This window comes from Salvia splendens, chromosome 21, assembly GCF_004379255.2.
Source record: "Salvia splendens isolate huo1 chromosome 21, SspV2, whole genome shotgun sequence".
Classification (NCBI taxonomy): domain Eukaryota; kingdom Viridiplantae; phylum Streptophyta; class Magnoliopsida; order Lamiales; family Lamiaceae; genus Salvia; species Salvia splendens.
In genome coordinates this window covers 2,056,226-2,077,911 of record NC_056052.1, presented here as the reverse complement: position 1 = coordinate 2,077,911, position 21,686 = coordinate 2,056,226, and the positions used below count along the sequence as shown (strand labels likewise).

Genomic DNA, 21,686 nt, shown 5'->3' with positions numbered 1-21,686 from the left:
ATGACAAATGACAATGTCGTTTCAATGCCGTAATCTTGATTTCAATGTTGAATAACATGTGCCTAATAGGATAATATATTGCCCCACAGATCTTTTGAGCTTGAAGACTTGACCTGCCATGCCAAATTGACATCAATCTTAAAATTGGTAATTTTTAGACCAATTTCCATGTGCGTGGGAAATACAAAAATTCACCAAAAGTTTACCCAATACAAGAATTTCCTGTGAACAAAAATAACACTCAAATGAAAATCTCTTTCTCTCACAAAATGATACATACGTGCACCTCACACGATAATACCGCACTTGAACTAGGTATGAGGATGATTCCATAAATGCACCTCACAAGAATTGGTACACATTTTATGTATAATAGAGAGGAAAGAAATTCAAATATGTATGGTTTAACCAATCAGAAAAATACAAATTCGTGTAGGAAATGGCAAAGAATTATCTACGGAAGTGGATATTAACAACTGCAGGCTGCAAAAATAGAGTCTGTTGTACAGAAATTGCTAGGGGTAAAATCGGATGAAATAGAAACGACGATATCTTCTTCGTCCGAGTATCCGAATTCCCAGCTTCAGGACCTTCAAAGTTACAAATAGCCATTGTCAGTTGAGCAAGATATCTGTTACAAATCAAGATGTATCTATTAAGAGCCATAGTTTAGATTTAGAGTGCCTTAACTACCTGGTTTGATCTTAAATTTAAGAGTATTCGGTTGCCTCCTCAAAATGAATTTGATCGGATGGTCAGTGGACTGTCTGTGTCGGTCAGTTGCTGAAATCAACTGCAGAAGTTGCTTCAAACATTAATCAAGAAACTCAAAGATTATAGATTGATAATAAACCTTAATCAAGACACTCGGATTCCATGAAAGAGAATCTGGTTCGGTCACAAGATTGGGGAAGCTGACTAGAACACTCTTCCTATCTATTTTCCTAGTATTTGTTATGACAGAAAAGCAGAGCCAAGAGCTTGCAATTATCATCTTATCAGAAATGACAATTGCATATCAATTTCTAACAAGACAACTTTAGAAAGTGAAAAAAGAAATAGATCCTAACCTTTTCATCATATCGAAATAGTGAGTGATCGAAGTAGGGTGAAGGGCTCTGGGACTGACAATTGAAAGGCAAAGTAGCTAACATCTTCTTAACAAACTGCATTATTAGTAGTCATGTGCATACGCGTCAAAGTAAAAAAATTGATGGACGGTATAGAATAGATACCAATATAAACCTCAAAATTTACCTGCTGGCAGCTGCTAGCTTTGGTTTTATTGCATTTCAACTGCTCCAGGGCATAAATGTTGTTTGAATGTGTTGATAAAAAATTCATGTAAAAGGAATTCTTTGACGAGGAATGGAAATGATCGCAAAACAGCTCAAACAATGTGTAGAGATCCTCAGCAGAGTTCTAAGAAGAGAAAAAAAAAAAAGAGAATAGTTCAAGAGGGAAAATAAGCCTTCAAATTCAAACTAAAATCATTTCTACTGAAGAAAGCATAATACTTAAGCTGCCAAACATTAACTAATTTGAAAGCAATTGGTTTGTGAATATGAATGGGAACCAAAATTATTACAAGCTCTGCTGAGCAAGGCTTCAAGAGTAGCCAAATGGTTACAGACCTGATAGAATGAAATTATTTCCGTCGTCTCCATATTATATACAGCAAAGAATGCGGGATGGTTATCTGTATTTCGTGCCACCTGCAGCACAGAGAATCAAATTAGGAAGAACTAACCAAGCCTAAGTCTAAAGCTACTTAACAATGATTATCAGAGGCCTTTAATAAGATTATGAGCAATGGAGCAGCAACCAGCTAGTGGTTATTTCTGCAACTTATCATCTAAAATTACCATAACTAGAAAAGTTGGTGGGCCATGTGGAGGTTTTTGTGTAAATGAGGATTATTGTGAAGGTAAATTGTAAGGAGTGGTGTTCAAAAGAGAAAAGCTTAACACTCTCTATGGACGCCTAATCAGGTAATTGCTGCGCACTTTTGGTTATGGAATTATCTCAAATTACAGAAGCCCTTCTCAACAGATACAAAATCTGCTCTATTGTCCGCATTTGGTTACATATGCAGTAGAAAAAGTATGAGAACATTTTATTTCTTCAATCAATCATATTCATTAGGCATAAGAGCATAAGCTACATCCTGTTTCACTGAGATAAACCATGAAATACCTCCCTTTATCTTTAGATGCTTGTGATGACTCTTTCACCAACAAAAAGAATATAATGACTAAATTGAATGTAATAAGCAATAAACGAAGACTCACCCCACCATCAACACTGCCAAACTTTATTAAAAGGTGATGGCGGTCTAAGAATTGCACCTGAGCGAGATAATCAACTGCTGGTCAAAAAGCTCTAGTAGTACGGAAATACTAACTTGTATAAAAATAAAGAAAATAAATTAATTGAAAAATATACATTCAGGGGTATAGAATAATGTAAGGACTTGAATATGAAAAATAGATCCTTACCTTCCATATAACCAAATCAGCATAATCTTGGAAATGGAAATAAAACTTCTTCTTAAGGCACTGCATTCTCTGTTAAGAAGTCAAGAATCATAACACATAAGAATTCATAGATATAGTCTGAGAAGCTATTCAAAATAACTTCCAAAATTGAGTACCGCAGCCTAAAGCGCTGAAATTTCAGTTTATATTTTATACATGACACTGCTACTACTGGTATTACAGCATATGTTCTCAAAACATTTTAGGTGATGGCAAGAATACCACCTAGTTCCAACAGAACAAAGTTCACTTAATGAATCATCTCATTTAAGTCTAGCATCTCAAATAAAATTTCCCAATTCAGGGATATTTAAGTTTAAAAACACCAAAGTTAACCTAAAAGCCAACGTTTCCCATTTCCCTTCCTTTTGTCTAGCAACTATCACAAGGCCATACTATATTTCTAAAATGAGTACTCTTTATGGCCTATATTTAAGGGGGTGAAACATGTCAGAAACTTCGTTACTTTTATCAATATCCATATACTTACTGAAGTCGGATCATGCTCTTCATTCCATATCCCGCGTAATATAAAGGAAAGCAAGCGCTGCTTTAAACCACTTAAAAAAGAAGTCTCTGGCATATGATGGATACTTTCCAGACCATTGCCAATATTTTGTGCTGTATTTCTGTCCGGGATGGCCATACCCTACAATTAGTAAACAAATTACCTGTCGGGTCTACACTTATACCAAATTCACCAAGGGACATATAAAATTGAAACACAAACCACCTAGATAAAATGAGAACATTCAAACATGAGCAAATGGATCAATTTATTAGAATGAAAGAGAGAGTTTTGTTGTCAATACCATTTTATAAACTTAAACTTATCATGCAAGCTGTACAACATATTTAGTGAAGATTGTAATTGTATTTTGATTTCAGTTAAGAACATCATGATTGACAGGAGTGTAGGACAGCAATATCACCAATAAACCCTTTGGATAATTTTTGATGAGCTTGAAGCAGTACCACTTGCCTGAGAACTTGAATTGAGGAAAAGCTCATCATCTTCTCGGCAATATTCCCCAATAGATCTAACATCAACAAGGTTTCCAGAGTCTCTGATTTGGAGAATGTGGATTCTCTGATAACGCAGAGACACTATAGCCACCAAATCATCGTACAAGAAAACACCCATGCTATGAGCCAAGTTAATATAATCATTGCGGAAAACCCTCTCATCAAGTATCACTCCATCTTCCAATCTATACGATTTAGAGTAAGCAACACTTAAAATGTTTGATTCTATAAGCTTTACAGGGTTGGAAATTCAAACTGGAGCAATATAATACTATACAAACCTTACAAGGTGAAAGGTTATTTTTTCGATTGATGGAATTCCTTGAATTGCACCTCCAACAGCAGGTGCATCGTGAATTTGTGCAGTTGACGTTGCAAATATTCCATATTGATTCTTCTCTGAGTACAGGAAGAAATCTTTGCATATAAGCTCACCACTGGCAGCAAGAGTGACGCAATACAATTGGGTAAAAAAACTTTCAAATTTGTTGGCTTTAGAAGGAAGATCACGATTAAGACAATCGTCTTCTCTGCATGAAAATGATAGCCAAGTGGGTCTGTAAACAACAAGATCCTGATGATTCCTGCTGAAAGTTACAAGGTAGTTTCCATCGTCGCTGAACTTACGAAATAAAATGTCAGGGCATTCAATGTCGTATATAGTATGACTTGGAACTATGTTCTCATAAAATCGTCTGGCACAATGGACCTGAGACAATCAATAGCTAGATATCATTCAGAAGAATGGATACTAAACAATTACATAGAACACAAAATCCCTAACGTATAGCTGGTGAGTGCATATAAGAAAAATCCTCATAAAATCGAACTCTCATGTCTTACAGAGCAGGCGAAAGACCGTTTAATTCATCAAAAAAGTCACACGGCAGCCCAAATCAAAAAATTGACCAACTCATCATGTGAGAGCAAAATCAAGCACAACATTCAGGCTACACTGGATCTCAAGCAGTGGCATCACCAAAAAAAAAGTACACCCTCCATCTCATCTCATGTGATGGATTTCTTTTTGGCACGGGAATTAAGAAAATGATATGTATTGAGTTAAGGCGGAGAGAGTAAAGTATGAGAGAGGAAAAAGTAAGAGAGATAAAGAGATTATAAAATAAGAAAGAAAGAATAAAGTAAAAGAGAGGGAATAAAGTAAGATATGGTTGAAGTTTGTTTTTAGCTAAAAAAGGAAATCATGGGACAACCCAAAATAAAAAGTTCTCACTTGAGGTGAGACGGAGGGAGTAGTCTTTCACTAGTTCTCTCAAATAATGACAATCAAATTTATATCCAGCACTAAGTCCGAAGAAACTTAAGTCATTCACTTCACTTTCCTCATTATAATCCCCATTATTTACACTGTCCAAAATGACATATTGATGATACAAATTTCATGCACCAATGTAGAAGATCACATTATCAAACTCTTCCGGAAACAATCCCACTCATCGCTCTGAACATAGAGACCTATCTCGCCCAGCTAATTAAACCAAACATAACGGCCAAATTGAAATCCTGAAGCTAAACTAGTGCAAAATCATCCATAAAAACAGCTCAAACAAAACAAAAAACAATAAAAACAGCTGCAAATAGAGGAAAAGCAAAGGGAATAAAGCTTACAGAGGTGCCGGGAGCCGGAGAAGAAATCTGGCGCTCGAAAATTCGGGCCGCCACATTGTTGCTTCTAAACATTAAGTAGGAAAACGATCCCAATTCCTTCCTAATAATTTGTTTTTTCCCCTGAATTCAAACCATGTGGAGACAATATTTCACCTGAGGTTGAGAGTGGGGGGTTTTTGGGGTGGGGAATTTGAATGGAGTGAACACAAGAAGACGAGAAGGGGTAAGTTAGAGAGATGAAATGTGTTTTTCTGTGTGTGTGTGTGTGTGTGTGAGAGAGAGAGCAATTATAATTGAAGAAAGTCTGCCTGCATGTTAGTTTTGTAACCACAAATGTAGAGTCAGCTACATTCGATTCATATGGAATTGATAGTTTTTATTTATATTGCAATATTTCTAAAATTAAAATTAATAATTACAAGTATATGATAAAGAAATTCTCAAATTCCTATTTTGTTTTTGGTAATTGCAATTTCTAATTATTTTTAAACAAAGTTAAATTCATAAAGTAGCAATGTATACACGGTCCACGGTCCGGTTCGCAAACCGGCCCAAAACAATCCATGCCCAACCACAAGTCTTTACGTCGTCGTTTTATTCTTTTCGTTTTTCCTTTTTCCCGAAATCGGAATAATGGGGGTTTAGGGTTTTACGACCTCCATTGACGAAGCACAACGCTGAATAGCGGAGACTGTGAGAAGTTGCAGTGTTGATCGAATTGAGAGGATGGGAGAGAAATTGAGGCTTCACCTGGGAGGATTGGGATCAAACGTGCAGGCATCCGATCTCCACAAGACCTTTACCTCGCCGCAATTGGGAGAAGTTCAATCCGTCGAGATTATTCGCACCAAAGGTCGCAGCTTTGCCTACATAGAGTTCGTTCCCGCTTCTGACAAAGGCCTCGCCAAGCTCTTCAGCACGGTCTCCCCCTCTCTCTCTCTCTCTCTCCCCCCTTCTCCTTCACTGTCTCTGTACATATTCCTGTTTCATCTTGAATTATTACATTTGTATGGGAAATGTTATGTATTTCATGCCTATGCCCGTCTCTATAATATTGCACATTTGATTACAATTAACGCATTAAGATGGATTGGAACTTTGCCATATACCAAAAAACTTGATGGTTGGTATCATTGAGCTGATTTTGTTTGATTTATATCCCGTTAAAAGAGTAGGATTGGAGAAATCTTAGCATTGAGGATAATAAAAAACTCAATCATGTATCTTATGTATAATCAAGAGTAAACGTTCCCCTTAAGAGCGTTTATTGGCAATTGAGGGAAAAGCAGCCTGTAGCTAGTTTCTTACTGATTATGTACGAGTCTGATAAGTATTTATATGCCTGCAGTTGTCTGACTTAGTTAATCATAGTGAATAACTGGCTTCGTATTGGGTAGGCTAAATCTACCTGATTTTGTGCTGGGTCTCAACTTTTTCTATGTTGGAATAAAAGAAGTTGTTACATGTTTTTGTATAGGTGTCAATGTTGACTCAGTTACATACTAATCCCGAGGATTTGTGGTTAAGTTAAATTCAGACTTTTGTAGGTAGGCTGTGCCGCTGTGTGGATTTCTAAAGGTGAATTAGCCTTATGCATATCAAATGTTAAATGTAACTGATGTTAGATGTAATAAAATAGTACTCCCTCCGTCCCGTGCTACTCGCACGTTTGCTTTTCGGCTCGTCACAAAGTCCTTACACTATTTATAATTCAAGTTAGAATTAATGCATTTAATTAATGTGTTAGTTTAAGTTAAGAGCTCTTTTATTAAGTGAAGTCTCATTACACCTAAAATTCTTTTTTAATTACACAAAAAAATCAATCCCAAATTTACGGCCTAAAATGAAAAGTGCGAGTAGCATGGGACGGAGGGAGTATGATTTAAGGTGAATATTTTATCTTGTTAGTGTAGCATCATTTATATGTTTTGATGAAATTCAATTAGTCAGACATGATTGTAAGAGCAACAACATGCTTGCATTGTGGGGCAGAGAGTAACTGCAGCTATTTTTGTGGAAAATGATCACGACTGTTGACCTGGGTCATACATTTTTCTAGATTGAGCTAACATCATACCCCAAAACTTGTTATTTTCATGCTTTAGTTGTTTTTATTATTGCAATAATCAGTTTTACATTTGATGAGTTTGTTGCATTATAATGATTTCTCACAGTTGGCTATCTGATGTATGAATGCTGCAGTATAATGGGTGCATGTGGAAGGGGGGGAGACTTAAACTTGAGAAGGCCAAAGAAGACTATCAATGTCGCCTAAGACGTGAGTGGATGGAAGCTGCTCAACATGAGACTAAATTGCCCAACCAGAGCATTGATGCTGATGAAAGTGTATGTGAAATGCCGAAACCCAAGAAAGAAGATATTGAAAAAATGCAGCTCAAGCTATTTTTCCCCAAGTTGAGGAAGGTAAATCTGGTCAAGTATTGAAGTTCATTCTTTTTCCTTGCCCGGATTCTTAGATTTCTTATGATTCATTCATATTATTTTTCCTATGAGTCTAATAACATCCTTCCACTATATGACATACGTTTTCCATCAGTTCTTGCTGATTTTAGTCAAGTGCATCTTTTCATTATCTCAGTATCTGTTGTATTCTCTTGTAGCTAAAAGTGATACCTCTCAAAGGGACGGGAAAACACAAGTACAGCTTTCAGCGCATTGAAGTTCCGCCCCTCCCCACCCACTTTTGTGATTGTGAGGAGCATTTTGTACCTCCAGAGCCAGCCAAAAGAAATCATTCTGGGCTTCCTATGCCAGCAAAAAGAAATAAAACTAATGATCACGAGGTAGACAATAATGGGGTGAATGAGGAGGAACTTAACATGATGAAGTCAATATTGGACAAGCTGTTAGAGAAGGAAATCCGCTCAGAGATTGTGTCCAATGAAGCTGAACCTTCTGAAGAAATACAACATGATGCATCTTTAGCAGATCAATGTCAAGTTGATGACAACGAGGAAGATAAAGAAAGCGAGGAAGACGAGGAAGATCAAGAAAGTGATGAAGATAACCTTGTTATTAACATTGTGGGTCGGTCAAGTAAGAGGGGTAAATTGTTTGAGGATTGGGGACAGAAAACAAGTATTACAAATCAGGTAAAATACATGACACAGTTAGTAGTTCTTTGCTTATCACTTCCTATTCTTTTTGTGCCCTTAATGACAACTCTGTTTTTCTCTGCCATGAATTCCAGGATTCGTTGGTAAATGAGCCCGAGGCCTTGAATAATACCAATGACAAGAAGCAGGAAATGCAAAGAGCTAACCAAATTTTTGACAATAAGAGAAAGCAGTCTGTTCGTGAAGGCAAACCAAATGATACAGTACCTTCTAAGAAGAAACGAGTGATGGAGATTTATCATGACGGCACTGGTGATCAAGTTGTTAAAAACACAAAACCAGTAGATAAAGATCCAGGCTCTATACGGTTAGGTTCTGATGTAGCTATTACTGAAAAGAAAAGTTCTGATGTGGCTAGCTCAACTAAATCAGCATGGAAAGCCCTGGTCAGCGAAAAGGGGAACACTGCTTTCAACATCTCAGATATCTTGACGAACCGTAATTCTGCTACTGAAACCGAATCTGGTTCTGGTACTGAAACCGAATCTGGTTCTGATACTGAAGCTGAAAATGGTTCTGATACTGAAGCCGAACCTGGTTCTGATTCTGAAGCTGAAAATTGTTCTGATACTGAGGCAGAATCTGGTTCAGATACTGAAGCCGAACCTAGTTCTGATACTGAAGCTGGACCTGGTTCTGATACTGAAACCGAACCAGGTTCTGATGCTGAAGCCGAACCTGGTTCTGATGCTGGAGCCAAACCTGGTTCTGATGCTGAAGCTGAACCTGGTTCTGATGCTGAAAACGAACCTGGTTCTGATACTAAAGCTGAACCTGGTTTTAATATTTCTATAGAATGCTGCTCCAATGGAAACAATGGCCAGCAAGATCAATCAAGCAAAGATGAAGAGCTGAAAAAACATTCTGATGCCCTATCTACTGAGCAAACTGCGTCTGAAGATTTATTAGCTAGAGGGGCATCATGGAAACGAAAGTCTTCATGGCTGCAAATGGTTGCAGATGCAAATGCCAGTGCCTTCAGCCTTTCACAAGTGTTGCCTGATGTAACTTTTCAAAAACAAGAGCCACAACAGTTCAAGGTGATTGACTTTTCCAGTTCAAGTCGGGTAAAACAAGACAAGTTTTTGGATAAAAAATCTTTTGCTGAAGACATTGGTGAACCTCAACGTCCTGCTAATACAAGAAACCTGAATGAGGATGTTTTGACCAAGGAGCAGAATACCGGTGGTCCAGTTGGAGAGCAGCTGAATTCCCATTTAACCGCTCCGGTGCTTGGCGTGAACCTGGTACCAAGTAATAGGCCTATGGGAGAGATCATTATCAGTGAAACTTGCCCATTTATGAAGAGTGCCGATTCAATGAAGGAGTGGGCTAAGTCTAAGGCAGCTTTAAGTGGTTCACATAAAAGAAAAGGCAAGGAAATGGACTCCCTCCAGAAACATCGCGGCAAGTGAGGTATTCGGACTCACAGGAGGGCACTCGTACCGTTTCCTAGCCATTTCCAGTGAATCTAGATGATCGTTCTCCAACAGTTTAGTTCGATTAATTTCCTTGGCAGGTTAATTTATATGATCTCTTTATGTTATGCACATTCACAAAGTAAGGCCTCTTTGGATAATTCATATGATCTGATCGCGTTTGTGCCAATTTATATCTAATTGTAAATATAGGATGCTTGCAGTTTGTATGGTATCTTTAGGTAGGGGAGTGTTATATTGTTAACTCAACACTTAATTGCTAACTATAATTAAATAATAGCCTTGAGATATTTAAATTAAGGGATTAGATCATCAGCTTCGAAATGTCAATATGATAAAAAAAAAACGATAAAAAAACGTCAATAAGGATATTAAGGTGAATTTACAACAAATTAGGTGTAACTAGCTTTTGAAAAATATTACATAATTTTAAAATGCATATAACTTTCTCGATTTAAATTATTTTTTCGCACAACATATATCAGATTAAAGATAATTTCATAAGGATTCTAACGAGATCTCACTTGCATATGTTCCAATGTCAAAATTTCAAAAAAAAAAATTCGAATATTTTTTATTTTTTCGTACAGAAACATGTCAACATAGTATATAAAATATGTATATAATACATGTAGAATGTCAATCTTAAAGCAATGTGTTGACACTCTCAAAGCATTGTGTTGATATTTTCAAAACACTATATTGGCATTTTCATCCAAAACCCTAATTTGATAGTTTTTTTATCTTTTTAATTTAATTAATAAAAATAAAAATTACACGTGACAAATTTTAGACTACTAAATTTTTTAAATCATATGGTCTTAAATTAGTTACAGTTAGCAACTAGAGAATGAGTTAACAATGGATTACTCTTCTCTTTAGGCAGTAGTAATGTTTTTTACTTTGAGTATGCCGTGATTATTTTTTGGGGGGCCTTGATCGTGTTTTTGACTTGATATAAGTTGAGTCGAAGCAGGCCGTACTTGCGGCCCAATCAATCACGTAGGCCAGTAGTGGGCCAATTAATTAATTAGTCTTAGGGCCCAGTTTTGGAATAATTTATCAACTGAATTAAAAACTGATTATTTTACCATGAAAACAAATTATATAATGGTTAGAGAAAAGTTACTAGCGAGATAGGAAAATGAATATGAATTTAAAGGTTGAGCCATGATAGATTTAAGACTTTGGATCTTAGGCAACACAACTTTACCACTAAGTCAACTATAGACACAACGAGCCATATTTTTTTTGTTTGGGGGCTTAGAGGACTTTAGGCACTTACATTTTTGGAAAATTAATTTCACTTTTATCTTGTTTAGAAGACTATTGAGATTTGATAGATAAAATCATGGAATCCATAAATTGATGAAGATAAAACCTAAATACTTGGAGACTGATTTTTTAAAAATGACCCGTTTAGCTAAAAATAAAAAGGACTAATAGCATTAAAAAATTGACCAGTTTTTGGTTAATTTAGATTTTTTCCACAAACTTGTGAAAAAGTACAACTTTTAACTTGTAATTTCCCACAATTAAAATTTTCAATGAATTTAATCTAGGTGGCCCCGAGATGTACTTTTAATTTGTAATTGTTTTTAACGTTACAATTTCGGACTCTAAACTATATCGTTAAAGTTTTGTACTAACATATAGAGAAAGGGGAAAACCAAAAAAAATACTTTTACTTTTAAGAAAACAGGTAGTAATTCAAATGTGTGGATTGATTGTGTAGAAAGTTTGCAAAAAAGTGAGGCATATGAGAAGAGCGGCGGCGACGAGAGCTATAACAGTCCATGGACTCCGAAAATTGGTTTTCATGAGGTCGGCCATCCACGTCCTCGCTTTGCTGTTGCAGTGCTCCTCAATCCTCATCTTCACGTCACGAAAAAGGCCTTGGGCTCGGTTTGAGCATCCATAAGTCTCGATGCTTTTAAACATTTCGACCACTTCGTCATCGCTAGCCAAAGAGCCGTACAGTATGCCTTTCTCCCGCAACACCTTTACATCATTCGCATTGTGGATCAGCGCTTTCATGAAGTTCAAGTAAGTCGTCACTGCGAAGTCTGTGTGCCTCTTATTAGGAGACATCTCGAAGGCGATAATATTGGAGAAGTATACTCTGGTTTTTTTGGTGAGGTAGAAGGAAGGAAGATGGAGTTCAGCGTAGAAGGCAAAGGAGGAGAACTTGATGTCGGTCAAGCAATGAGAACTCCGCCGGAAACGAATGCCTTTTGCTTTAAGATCCGTCACCGACCGAAACTGACTGTTCACAATTTGCCACACAGTTACTGAGCTTTCCTTCACTACCCAGTTTTCTTGGTTGTCAGCGAGGCTGAGGAGGGTTTGGCGTGAAGCTTCGAGTAGATGAAGAGGCTCTTCTCCCCTTCCGTTTTCCCATGGAAGTTGTGTGATCCTTTTGTAACCAGCAATAGGCTCTTCTCCTCCTCCGCTTGCTTGTGTCGGCATCCTGTTATCCCCAAAAACAATGAGGTTCATGTAGTTGCACAGCAATGATTTCGGATGAGGGTGTATTAAGGAGATGAGCCAAAACGGAATCTGATTCTCCAGCATTCTCATATCTCCATTCATGATCAAATTCCTGATCATTCCCAGGCGTCGGCTAATTAGGGGGAAGGAATCACCTCCATGCATGTAGCCTATGAGGAAGCAGGCATCGCGAAGCATCATTTCAGCCAATTCCTTGTCGGTGAAGCCATCTGCTCCGCCATAGAAATGGCGGATTTCGCCTATCCGCTCATGGATCTGCTTCAGAAGGGAGCTCTCTCGGTCAGCGCCTCCGCAAAGTTTAACACGTAGCTCGTTCTTGAGTGGCTCCACTAGCTCTCGTTCTGGATGCTCGCGGTGGTGGTATGGGCCAAGGGGAACTACTTGTGGCTCATAAATGTGATTCTTATTCTTCTCCCGCCGCACAAGCTCTGGCACTCTGTGCAGCATGAGCCCCGGAGCTTGGTTGCGAACACCCTCGCCACCCACAGGTTCCACAACTATCTCTGCACTCTTCTCCAAAGCCATCCGTGTAACGCGTGTGTGTCTATTTGCACAACTAGGTTTTATTAACATTATCATGGTCGAGGTTTTCAACTAATCAATTTTATTTTCAATACCCAATTGTCATTAACTTAATTGACCAAATAATGCACTTCTACCTAATGCTGCAACAACCCAGTGTCCACTAACCTCAATCCACAATTTTCAACAAACTTCATGGGTGATTTTGACTAAACATATAATTTGACTGATAAAAGGAAAGGCTAAATATTCTACGTACGTGTATTACTTCCTTCGTGCTAAAGTAAGATGACCCCTTCTTTAGACGATATAAAATTTTATATAATTTTATTTTATGTATTGAGTGAAAAAAATAACATAAAAGAGATGAAATAAAATATAGATAAAAATATTTTTATTTTAAATAATAAATTATTTTAATTGAAATAAAAAAAATCATCTTTAATAGACCGAAGAGAGTAATTAATTAATTACCATATCCATATTCCACCTGAAAAGCTCCAATTTCTAGCCACGCCCTGATATAATCGATCCATTTGAATCGGTCAATTCAATCAAATGGAGTACTTCAATAAAAAAAAAACTAATTTATACTGCTTCACGTATATTCTACTACAATATTTTAGATTATCCATAATGAGGTGCTCTATAGCTTGCTTTATATTCGGCATATCAGCATTTTATCCTCCGCCTCATTTATTTGAAGTGTGGGCGTCCTATAACCCGCCTTATAATTTTAACTAATATTTTGTATTTATTTTTTATATTTACAAATATGTCAATTATTAGCAAAATAAATTTAAAAACACCACAAATTAAAAGTAAACCCTATATTTACTTAATTAAAAAAAGTTACAATGATACAAAGATAGGAAGATAGGCAGAGTGAAAATTGAGATGAGGAAGAGAGTGGAGTGAAAGTTGTGAAATGAAGTAAAAATGTGGTGATATATATAGAAGAAATAAAAAAAAATGTGTTGCATCGTCCGGACCTGTCCTCCGCCCCACAATGGGGCGAAGAATAGGCCGGAGGATGCAAAAAATGGTTCATCGTCCACTAAGGATGCATAGGGCGCGGAGGATGGGGGGAGCATCCTCCGCCCACCTACCGGAGGATAGGGCGGAGGATGCATCGGGCGGGCTATCCTCCGCCCCGTTTTGGATGCTCTCAATCAGGTTTTCATCGCACAATTTTTTATTCAATATTTTTGTCTTGGTGTATACTTTATTTATGATACTACTATTTGTTGGTCTATTTATTATAATCGTCTTTTTTAAAAATCTTTATGTACTTTTTAATATATACTCCTATTATATAAGTATATGTATATTATGGGATAATTACTTCCTTTCCACTAAAAGTTATGGACGTCCTCTCTCATGAATATTAGAAGAGCATATAGAAAATTGTCAAAGTCAAGTGGAGTACTACAATTATTAGTGAGAGATAATTTTTTAAAATAACAGATAATGAGATTATTCTTTGATGATTTTAAAGACATGGTGATCCGTCCAAAACAATTATCATCTACCCTCTAATATTTGAAAATAAAATTAAATATTTATATATTTTTAAAAAATCAGCGCCAACTTCTTTTAAATTATGGTGATGATGTGTATTGGCGTTGAGGAAAATGAGAAGGCGGTGGTTGCTCCGGCTGATGTTATTGGCGGAGTGGGAAGTGGTGAACTCAGACCCGCAGACATTTAATCTGGGTGGTTGGTGCAGCAATGAAGTGCCGAAAGATGCATCTAAGTTCAATGCTACGTTGCTTCAACTCCGAGCTAATCTCTCCGATGGTGGTAAGTTCGCCAGGGCTTCATCGGATGCCGTTTACGCAATACTCTTTGATGGCTGTGAGAAGATTTCATCCTCGGTGGCCGGTTTCTCCGAGGAGAAAATGGATTACTGAATGATCATCAAGAGGCAACTCCGAGGATAAAAGGGTATTTTGCAGCAGCCACCAGAACACCCTGGTTTATGCGGTGGCGCAGTGTATGCGGTGGAGTCTCTCTTGAGATTAAGAGCTGTCTGCAAATTCTGGTGCTACGTCATCGATTCTCCATCTTTTCAAGAACTGCACCTTCACAATAACAACAACGTATCAGATGACATGGTACGTTTAGAGTTTTATTTTGAAAAAGGCCAACTTCGAGTGCTACACAACACGAAGCCGTTATTGTCTTATAAATCCGACCAATTGATGGGCTACGAGTTTAGTTCCTACCTTGATCATCATCAAGGTCAAGTTAGGTTATAGGGCCGGTCATGGACCACCCTGCATCTACGACACGCCCATAGCCATATGCAACCCTTGTCTAGGCCAACTCAAGCTTCTCCCACCGATTACAACCTCTTCCTGTTCCATCCCCTACCCGTGCGAAATAAGCAAGAATGTGGTTGCAATTGGTTTCGACGAAGATTTCAAAGTGACACAGCTCCTTTTGTGCAGGAAACACTCCTGTCTCCATGTTACAGACGTTCTCCGCAACTTGTCCGATTAACTAACTTCTCGAGAATGATTGCAAAGAAACCCTCGACGTATTCGAAGGGAGAGCTCACGAAATTGCTGTTCCTCGAACGTTTTCCGAAGGCAGCAATGAAGAACGAAAAGATGCTTGTTGCACAAGTCAAAATTAGGGAAAATATTTCATTAATTAAATTGTGTTCAATAAAATATCCTTTTTATATGACTAAGGATCCTAGGGTGGTTCGACCTAACCTAGACATTCGGGAAAGAACCACAAAGAAAACCTGAACGGGCTTATAGTTTTGGCCCAACACAATCAAATTAAAATAACAACTCAAAGCAAAATATTCTAAATAATTAAACAAAAAGGAAAGAAATAAACGATCTGCTCTTGCGCCTTTAGTTCTTGTATTTATTTGGTGGCTTCAAAGTATCCCTTGGCCTCAATGATCGCGTCGCAGTTGCGGTGCTCGTCTTTGGTTCTTCCCCTGCCTCGCTCGTATCTGGTATATCTTCCGAGCTGCTGTCCATCTCCGTGTCGTCTGCAGCGCTGACGGCTGGTTCAGTGGGGCTCGTATCACTCCATGGCATAATGTACTCAAGAAAGACGGATTCTTGGAAGGACTTGGCCGGCGTCAATGGTTATCTACAAATTTGCTCTATTAGTCCCATGAAACAGGTGTGTGAAAATGGCCGCTTCGCACACTGGCATGTGGTGTCGGCTACTGGATATTCGCGTGCTGATGCATACATACTAAGCTTGGACATGAAGAATGAAGTGTTTCGGACAATTAGGTCACAAGGACATTGTAATGGTACTGACGTTGTTGTTGTTACTTATGTTGCCGAAGATGAGCACTCATTTTGGAGCCTTCATTTACCTCGTGATCCATCACGTGATTGGGTGAGGATCTATCGTTCATCGTTCTGTGAGACGAGATATGAAGGAAGGATTATATCTTGGGCTCCTTTGACGAATGTGCAATCTCCTTTCTATGGGGGGTTAGGGTTATGGAAGAGGACTAGTTGTGTGGTTTTTTTAAGTATTGGAAGTACATGTTTGTGTTTGATTATCGTGCTAGCAAGTATAGTTATTGGTCATGTTATAATCACTTGCCAGTTTTATTTAAGCATAGATGTAGTTTTGTTTCGCTTGAGAAGTGTCTTAGTTTTAATTTGATTCGAGATTGAGCATCTAGTATTTGAGTCTTCAATGGATTTCAAAGAGGAATCAACTTGTATTGAGCACCACATTGACATTAATTTTTTCTACTATATCTTTTAGTATCCTTTTCAATTGGAAAGGGAGTATTATATTGTCTACCATAAAAATAAAAAAAAAACCTTACCTTAATATATTGTCTACCATAAAAATAGGGAAAAAAGAAAACTTACCAAATCTTTGACAAATTAATAACGTGAAACTAGGATTTCTATAATAATCGATCCGAAACAGTTACAACTATATGTACCCCCTCCACACACAAAATTACAAAAATTTTGATACATTTCCGATGCCACATGGCAGATTATAATGCATAATTAAGGCCAAATTTAAACTATAACAATTCTTTAAGGAGGATTTCAAACTCACCCATGATGACAAGAGTTACTACTACATCAGAGAACCAAAGTTGACTCATCTTCGTACCTATATATACGCTTCCCATAAACTTATTCTTTTTTTTACTGAACTAAGATCAAAGAAGCAACTAATACAAATACTAATTAGTTAATAATAAGTTCAATATTTTTTACTACGATTAATTTTCGTAGAAACAAGAATAATTCTAAGTCATTACCATATTTCAAAGTTATTATAGTATATAAAAGAGACAAAAACAAGGGGAAAACGAGAAAGAAATACTAGCTGAATAACAATGAATTACTAATATTATGAAAGATAGCATAATTTCCAAATCTTTCCCAAACTAAAGACTAAACAAAAACTAAGACTCGTTCTCGAGTGAAACGAGGCTCCATCTATGCTTAAACGAAGTCGGGAATCCACACACGGGATCACGATAATAACATCTGCGATTGCGATAATAAATCGATCACGATAATCAAACACGAACACGTTCCCCCCTACACTCGAGAAAAACACAAGAAGTACTCATTGCTCATCACATGATTCCAATTCAATAGCCCTCTTTCAAATGATGAACGATAAATCACCACCTCATTAAGGCACGAATGAGATAATGGGTGAATATATTAGTAGAATCCTAAATGAATCTAATTAAATAAAAGAAATTGAAAATAAAAAATATCCCATCAATATTTATCTACTTTATATTAACAATTCATATTTAATACGCCATACATCCCTCTCTTAATCCAAACAAATGCATCCACTACTGCAAAACAATTTTTCTAGCAGTAACAATTTCATTTACAAAGTCAAACAATTTCTTAAAATCCAAGCCAATAAAAATGGGACGTTAATTGGCGAGAGAGTAATTTTTATAAACTCATATTGTAAAATAAAAATTACAACACCGATTTATAGACACAACATAAGCCTAGGTTTCGTAATACAACTGGGCAAAGATAAAACCCTAGACTCGACACACAATTACTTGATAAAGAAGAACCAATCAAATACAAATACAAATACAATCACGTGAAAGTTTTTGTTTGGTGTAGAAATTTTTGTCAAAATTTCTTGTCCCACATCGGTGGGCATTAGGGAGTTTGGGGGAGTGGCTGCCTATAAAAGGAGCTCACCCCCCATTTTGTAAAATACCTCAAATTTGTAATCTCTTCTCCGTCTATATATAAGCGGGCTCTGCAGAGGGTGCTCGGAGACGTAGGCAATTTGGCCGAACTCCGTTATCAAAGTTTCGGGTGTGTTCTTTCTTTATTATTTATTTTGTTCCGCATTTATTTCTGGCTTTATTTTCTGTTGGGATATTGTATTCAATATTATTTGCGGGTTTGGTAGTAGTGTTTTGTGCGGTTCTTTTGGGTGTTTTTATATTGTGATAAATAAACCGACTGATAAATTCTGTTAGGAATCTGGTATTTAAGAGGGACAGTGTCCTCGCCAGTCTTTCCAAAGAATTTATTTGGAGAAGTAATTTTATCGAGTAGACCCCATTGGGTTAACTCTGAAATTACTGAATCGGTTCATTTCACTATTTGAGAGAAAATTACCCGGTTTTCTCAACAAGTGGTATCAGAGCCAAAGGTTCGTCCTTGGTTCTGTTTGTTTGTAATATTGAATACTTTATTTTGAGTCTGTAATGGCGGGTAATGATCAAGAAAACAAGGCTAGTTCTTCGTCATCGTGGTCGAGGTTTCCACTGTCAAATATGAAATTGACGGTGGAGATATTTGACGATACTGGCCATTTTGGTATGTGGCAGGGAGAGGTTCTAGACTCTCTTTTCCAGCAGGGTCTTGACATTGCCATTGAAGAAAAGAAACCAGAAGATATAGATGATAAAGATTGGAGTACCATAAATCGGTTAGCTTGTGGAACAATTCGGTCGTGTCTGTCCAGGGAGCAGAAGTATGCTGTCAAGAATGAGACTTCTGCACATAGATTGTGGAAGACACCGGAGGACAAATTTCTGAAGAAGAGTGGTCAGAATAAGCTCCTTATGAAGAAAAGGTTGTTCCGATTTGAATACCGATCAGGTACCACTATGAATGAACACATTACTTTGTTTAACCAATTAGTAGCAGACCTGCTAAATTTAGATGTGAAATTTGAGGATGAGGATCTGGCATTGATGTTGTTGTCGTCTCTACCTGATGAATTTGAACATCTGGAGACCACATTACTCCACGGTAAAGAGAATGTGTCTTTAGATACTGTATGTTCTGCTTTGTATAGTCATGAATTGCGAAAGGCAGATAAAATGAAAGGCAAAGCAGTTACAGATGAAGCATTAGTGGCAAGAGGTCGTCAACAAGGCCGATCAAAGGAGAGAAGAGGAAGGTCCAAATCGAAAAGGCGAGTTGCCAAAGATGAGTGTGCTTTCTGTTATGAGAAAGGACATTGGAAGAAAGACTGCCCAAAGTTGAAGAAGAAAGAAAAGGCTTCGCAAGATGCAAATGTTGCTGAATGCAAAAATGATGCGGAGTCAGATTGTTCTTTGACGGTTTCACCTTCAACATCGCATCCAGACGAGTGGATATTGGATTCAGGTTGCACCTATCATATGTGTCCCATCAGGGAGTGGTTCTTTGATTTCGAAGAACTCAATGGCGGACTTGTTTACATGGGGAATGACAGTCCATGTAAGACAGTCGGGATAGGCTCAATCAAGCTACGGAATCAGGATGGATCCACCAGAATTTTGAAGGATGTGCGGTACGTGCCCCAGTTGAAGAAGAATCTCATCTCATTGGGGGCCTTAGAATCTAAAGGCCTAGTTGTGATGATGCGAGATGGAATTCTTAAAGCAACTTCAGGAGCATTGGTGATGTTAAAAGGCGTGAGAAAGAACAATTTGTATTACTACCAAGGTAGTACAGTTGTTGGGACAGTAGCAACTGCAACTTCGAGTAATAAGAAGGATGCAGAGGCGACGAAGCTTTGGCATTTACGATTGGGACATGCTGGTGAGAGATCATTGCAAATTCTCGCTAAGCAAGGATTATTGAAAGGTACGAAGTCTTGCAAATTAGAGTTTTGTGAGCATTGTGTTCTGGGAAAACAGCGAAGAGTGAAATTTGGCACTGCAATCCATAATACGAAGGGAATTCTGGATTACGTGCACTCAGATGTGTGGGGACCTGCCAAGACTCCGTCACTTGGAGGTAGACACTATTTTGTCACTTTTGTTGATGATTTTTCCAGGAGAGTTTGGGTGTACACTATGAAGAGCAAAAATGAAGTCCTTGGGATTTTTCTGAAATGGAAAGCTCAAGTTGAAAATCAGATGGGGAGGAAGATCAAGGTTCTCCGATCAGACAACGGTGGAGAATACAAGAGTGATCCTTTCCAAGATGTATGCCAGGAGTGTGGCATAGTTCGGCACTTCACAGTGAGAAATACACCACAACAGAATGGAGTGTCAGAGCGTATTAATCGAACACTAGTGGAGAAAGTTCGTTGTATGCTGTCTAATGCTGGGCTAGACAGGAAATTTTGGGCTGAGGCCATCACATACGCTCAACACATTGTCAATCGTTTGCCATGTTCTGCCATTGATGGCAAGACTCCTTTAGAGGTATTGTCCGGTAAACCTGCAACTGATTATGATTCTTTGCATATTTTTGGTTCTATTGCATATTATCATGTGACTGAATCAAAGTTGGATCCACGTGCAAAGAAGGCTTTGTTTATGGGTTTCAGTGCTGGTGTTAAAGGATATCGGTTATGGTGTTTGGAGTCTAAGAAGACGATTGTAAGTAGGGATGTTACCTTTGATGAATCTTCCATGTTGAATAAGGTAAATCCAAATAGTAGTGATACTTCGCAGCAGGTGGAGTTCGAAGAAGCAGTTGTGATCCCAACTACGAACACCACAAATGACTCTCCTATGGAAGAAGAAGAGTCAGATGATGAAGAGGTTCCACCCCAAGAACCTTCGCAGCAATCAGAGCCAATTGCAGTCAGGCGAACGAGGCGGGAAAATAAGAAACCTGCTCGATTTGCGGATATGGTAGCATATGCGCTTCCAGTTGTTGATGATGTTCCATGTATCTTTTCGAAAGCTATTGAAAGTTCAGAAAGCGATGGTTGGAAAGGTGCTTTGGAAGAAGAGATGCAATCTCTTCAGAAGAACAAGACATGGAAGCTGATGCCATTGCCGGAAGGCAGGAAGGCAATTGGATGTAAATGGGTTTTTGCAAAGAAAGATTGGTAGCTAAAGGCTACGCCCAGAAGGAGGGAATTGATTACAATGGGGTATTTTCTCCTGTTGTTAAACATTCCTCCATTAGAATTTTGTTGGCTTTGGTAGCGCAGTTGAATTTGGAGCTAGCTCAACTTGATGTGAAGACCGCGTTTTTACACGGTGATCTGAAGGAGGAAATCTATATGACCCAACCGGAGGGATTCAAGGTTGCTGGTAAAGAAAATTGGGTTTGCAAGTTGAACAAATCGTTGTACGGATTGAAGCAGTCTTCAAGACAGTGGTACAAACGGTTTGACAAGTTTATGAAGGATCAGATGTACACAAGAAGCAAATACGACCACTGTGTGTATTTGCGCAGACTTCAAGATGGTTCCTACATCTACCTACTCTTATACGTTGATGATATGCTGATAGCATCAAAGAGCCAAGTTGAAATTGACAGATTGAAGGCTCAGTTGAGTAAAGAGTTCGAGATGAAGGATTTGGGGGAAGCCAAGAAGATTCTCGGTATGGAGATTACAAGGGATAGAGAGGGAGGCAAGCTTTGGCTGACACAGAAGCAGTATTTGACCAAAGTACTACAGCGTTTTGGTATAAA

At 38.0% G+C, this 21,686-nt stretch overlaps 3 protein-coding genes across 3 annotated transcripts; 1 reads left to right on the top strand and 2 right to left on the bottom strand.

Annotated features, from left to right (window-relative positions):
* Positions 1-298: 298 nt before the first annotated feature.
* On the bottom strand, positions 299-5,464 carry LOC121784591 (light-mediated development protein DET1-like). Its single transcript, XM_042182757.1, has 11 exons — positions 5,193-5,464; positions 3,845-4,272; positions 3,520-3,748; positions 3,028-3,186; positions 2,499-2,567; positions 2,292-2,348; positions 1,635-1,715; positions 1,258-1,422; positions 1,071-1,166; positions 694-793; positions 299-590 (listed from the first exon to the last, which is right to left on the bottom strand). The coding sequence occupies exons 1-11, from the start codon at positions 5,262-5,264 to the stop codon at positions 451-453; spliced, it is 1,596 nt and encodes a 531-aa protein (XP_042038691.1). The 5' UTR covers positions 5,265-5,464; the 3' UTR covers positions 299-450.
* A 321-nt stretch (positions 5,465-5,785) lies between these two features.
* Positions 5,786-9,973, top strand: LOC121784590 (protein REPRESSOR OF SILENCING 3-like). Its single transcript, XM_042182756.1, has 4 exons — positions 5,786-6,113; positions 7,395-7,616; positions 7,814-8,305; positions 8,404-9,973. Exons 1-4 carry the CDS (start codon positions 5,919-5,921, stop codon positions 9,742-9,744), a joined length of 2,250 nt encoding a protein of 749 aa, XP_042038690.1. The 5' UTR covers positions 5,786-5,918; the 3' UTR covers positions 9,745-9,973.
* Positions 9,974-11,426: 1,453 nt separating this feature from the next.
* Positions 11,427-12,849, bottom strand: LOC121783928. The gene has a single exon (XM_042182116.1). It carries the CDS (start codon positions 12,802-12,804, stop codon positions 11,479-11,481), a length of 1,326 nt encoding a protein of 441 aa, XP_042038050.1. The 5' UTR covers positions 12,805-12,849; the 3' UTR covers positions 11,427-11,478.
* Between the last annotated feature and the right edge of the window lie 8,837 nt (positions 12,850-21,686).

Coding starts and splice junctions, on each gene's coding strand:
- LOC121784591 (XM_042182757.1), bottom strand. CDS start 5,264: ATGTTTAGAAGCAACAATGTGGCGGCCCGAATTTTCGAGCGCCAGATT. Junction 4,273..5,192: donor CTCCGGCTCCCGGCACCTCT/GTAAGCTTTATT, acceptor TGATTGTCTCAG/GTCCATTGTGCCAGACGATT. Junction 1,167..1,257: donor AAGCTAGCAGCTGCCAGCAG/GTAAATTTTGAG, acceptor CTAATAATGCAG/TTTGTTAAGAAGATGTTAGC.
- LOC121784590 (XM_042182756.1), top strand. CDS start 5,919: ATGGGAGAGAAATTGAGGCTTCACCTGGGAGGATTGGGATCAAACGTG. Junction 6,114..7,394: donor TCGCCAAGCTCTTCAGCACG/GTCTCCCCCTCT, acceptor TGAATGCTGCAG/TATAATGGGTGCATGTGGAA. Junction 7,617..7,813: donor TTTTCCCCAAGTTGAGGAAG/GTAAATCTGGTC, acceptor ATTCTCTTGTAG/CTAAAAGTGATACCTCTCAA.
- LOC121783928 (XM_042182116.1), bottom strand. CDS start 12,804: ATGGCTTTGGAGAAGAGTGCAGAGATAGTTGTGGAACCTGTGGGTGGC.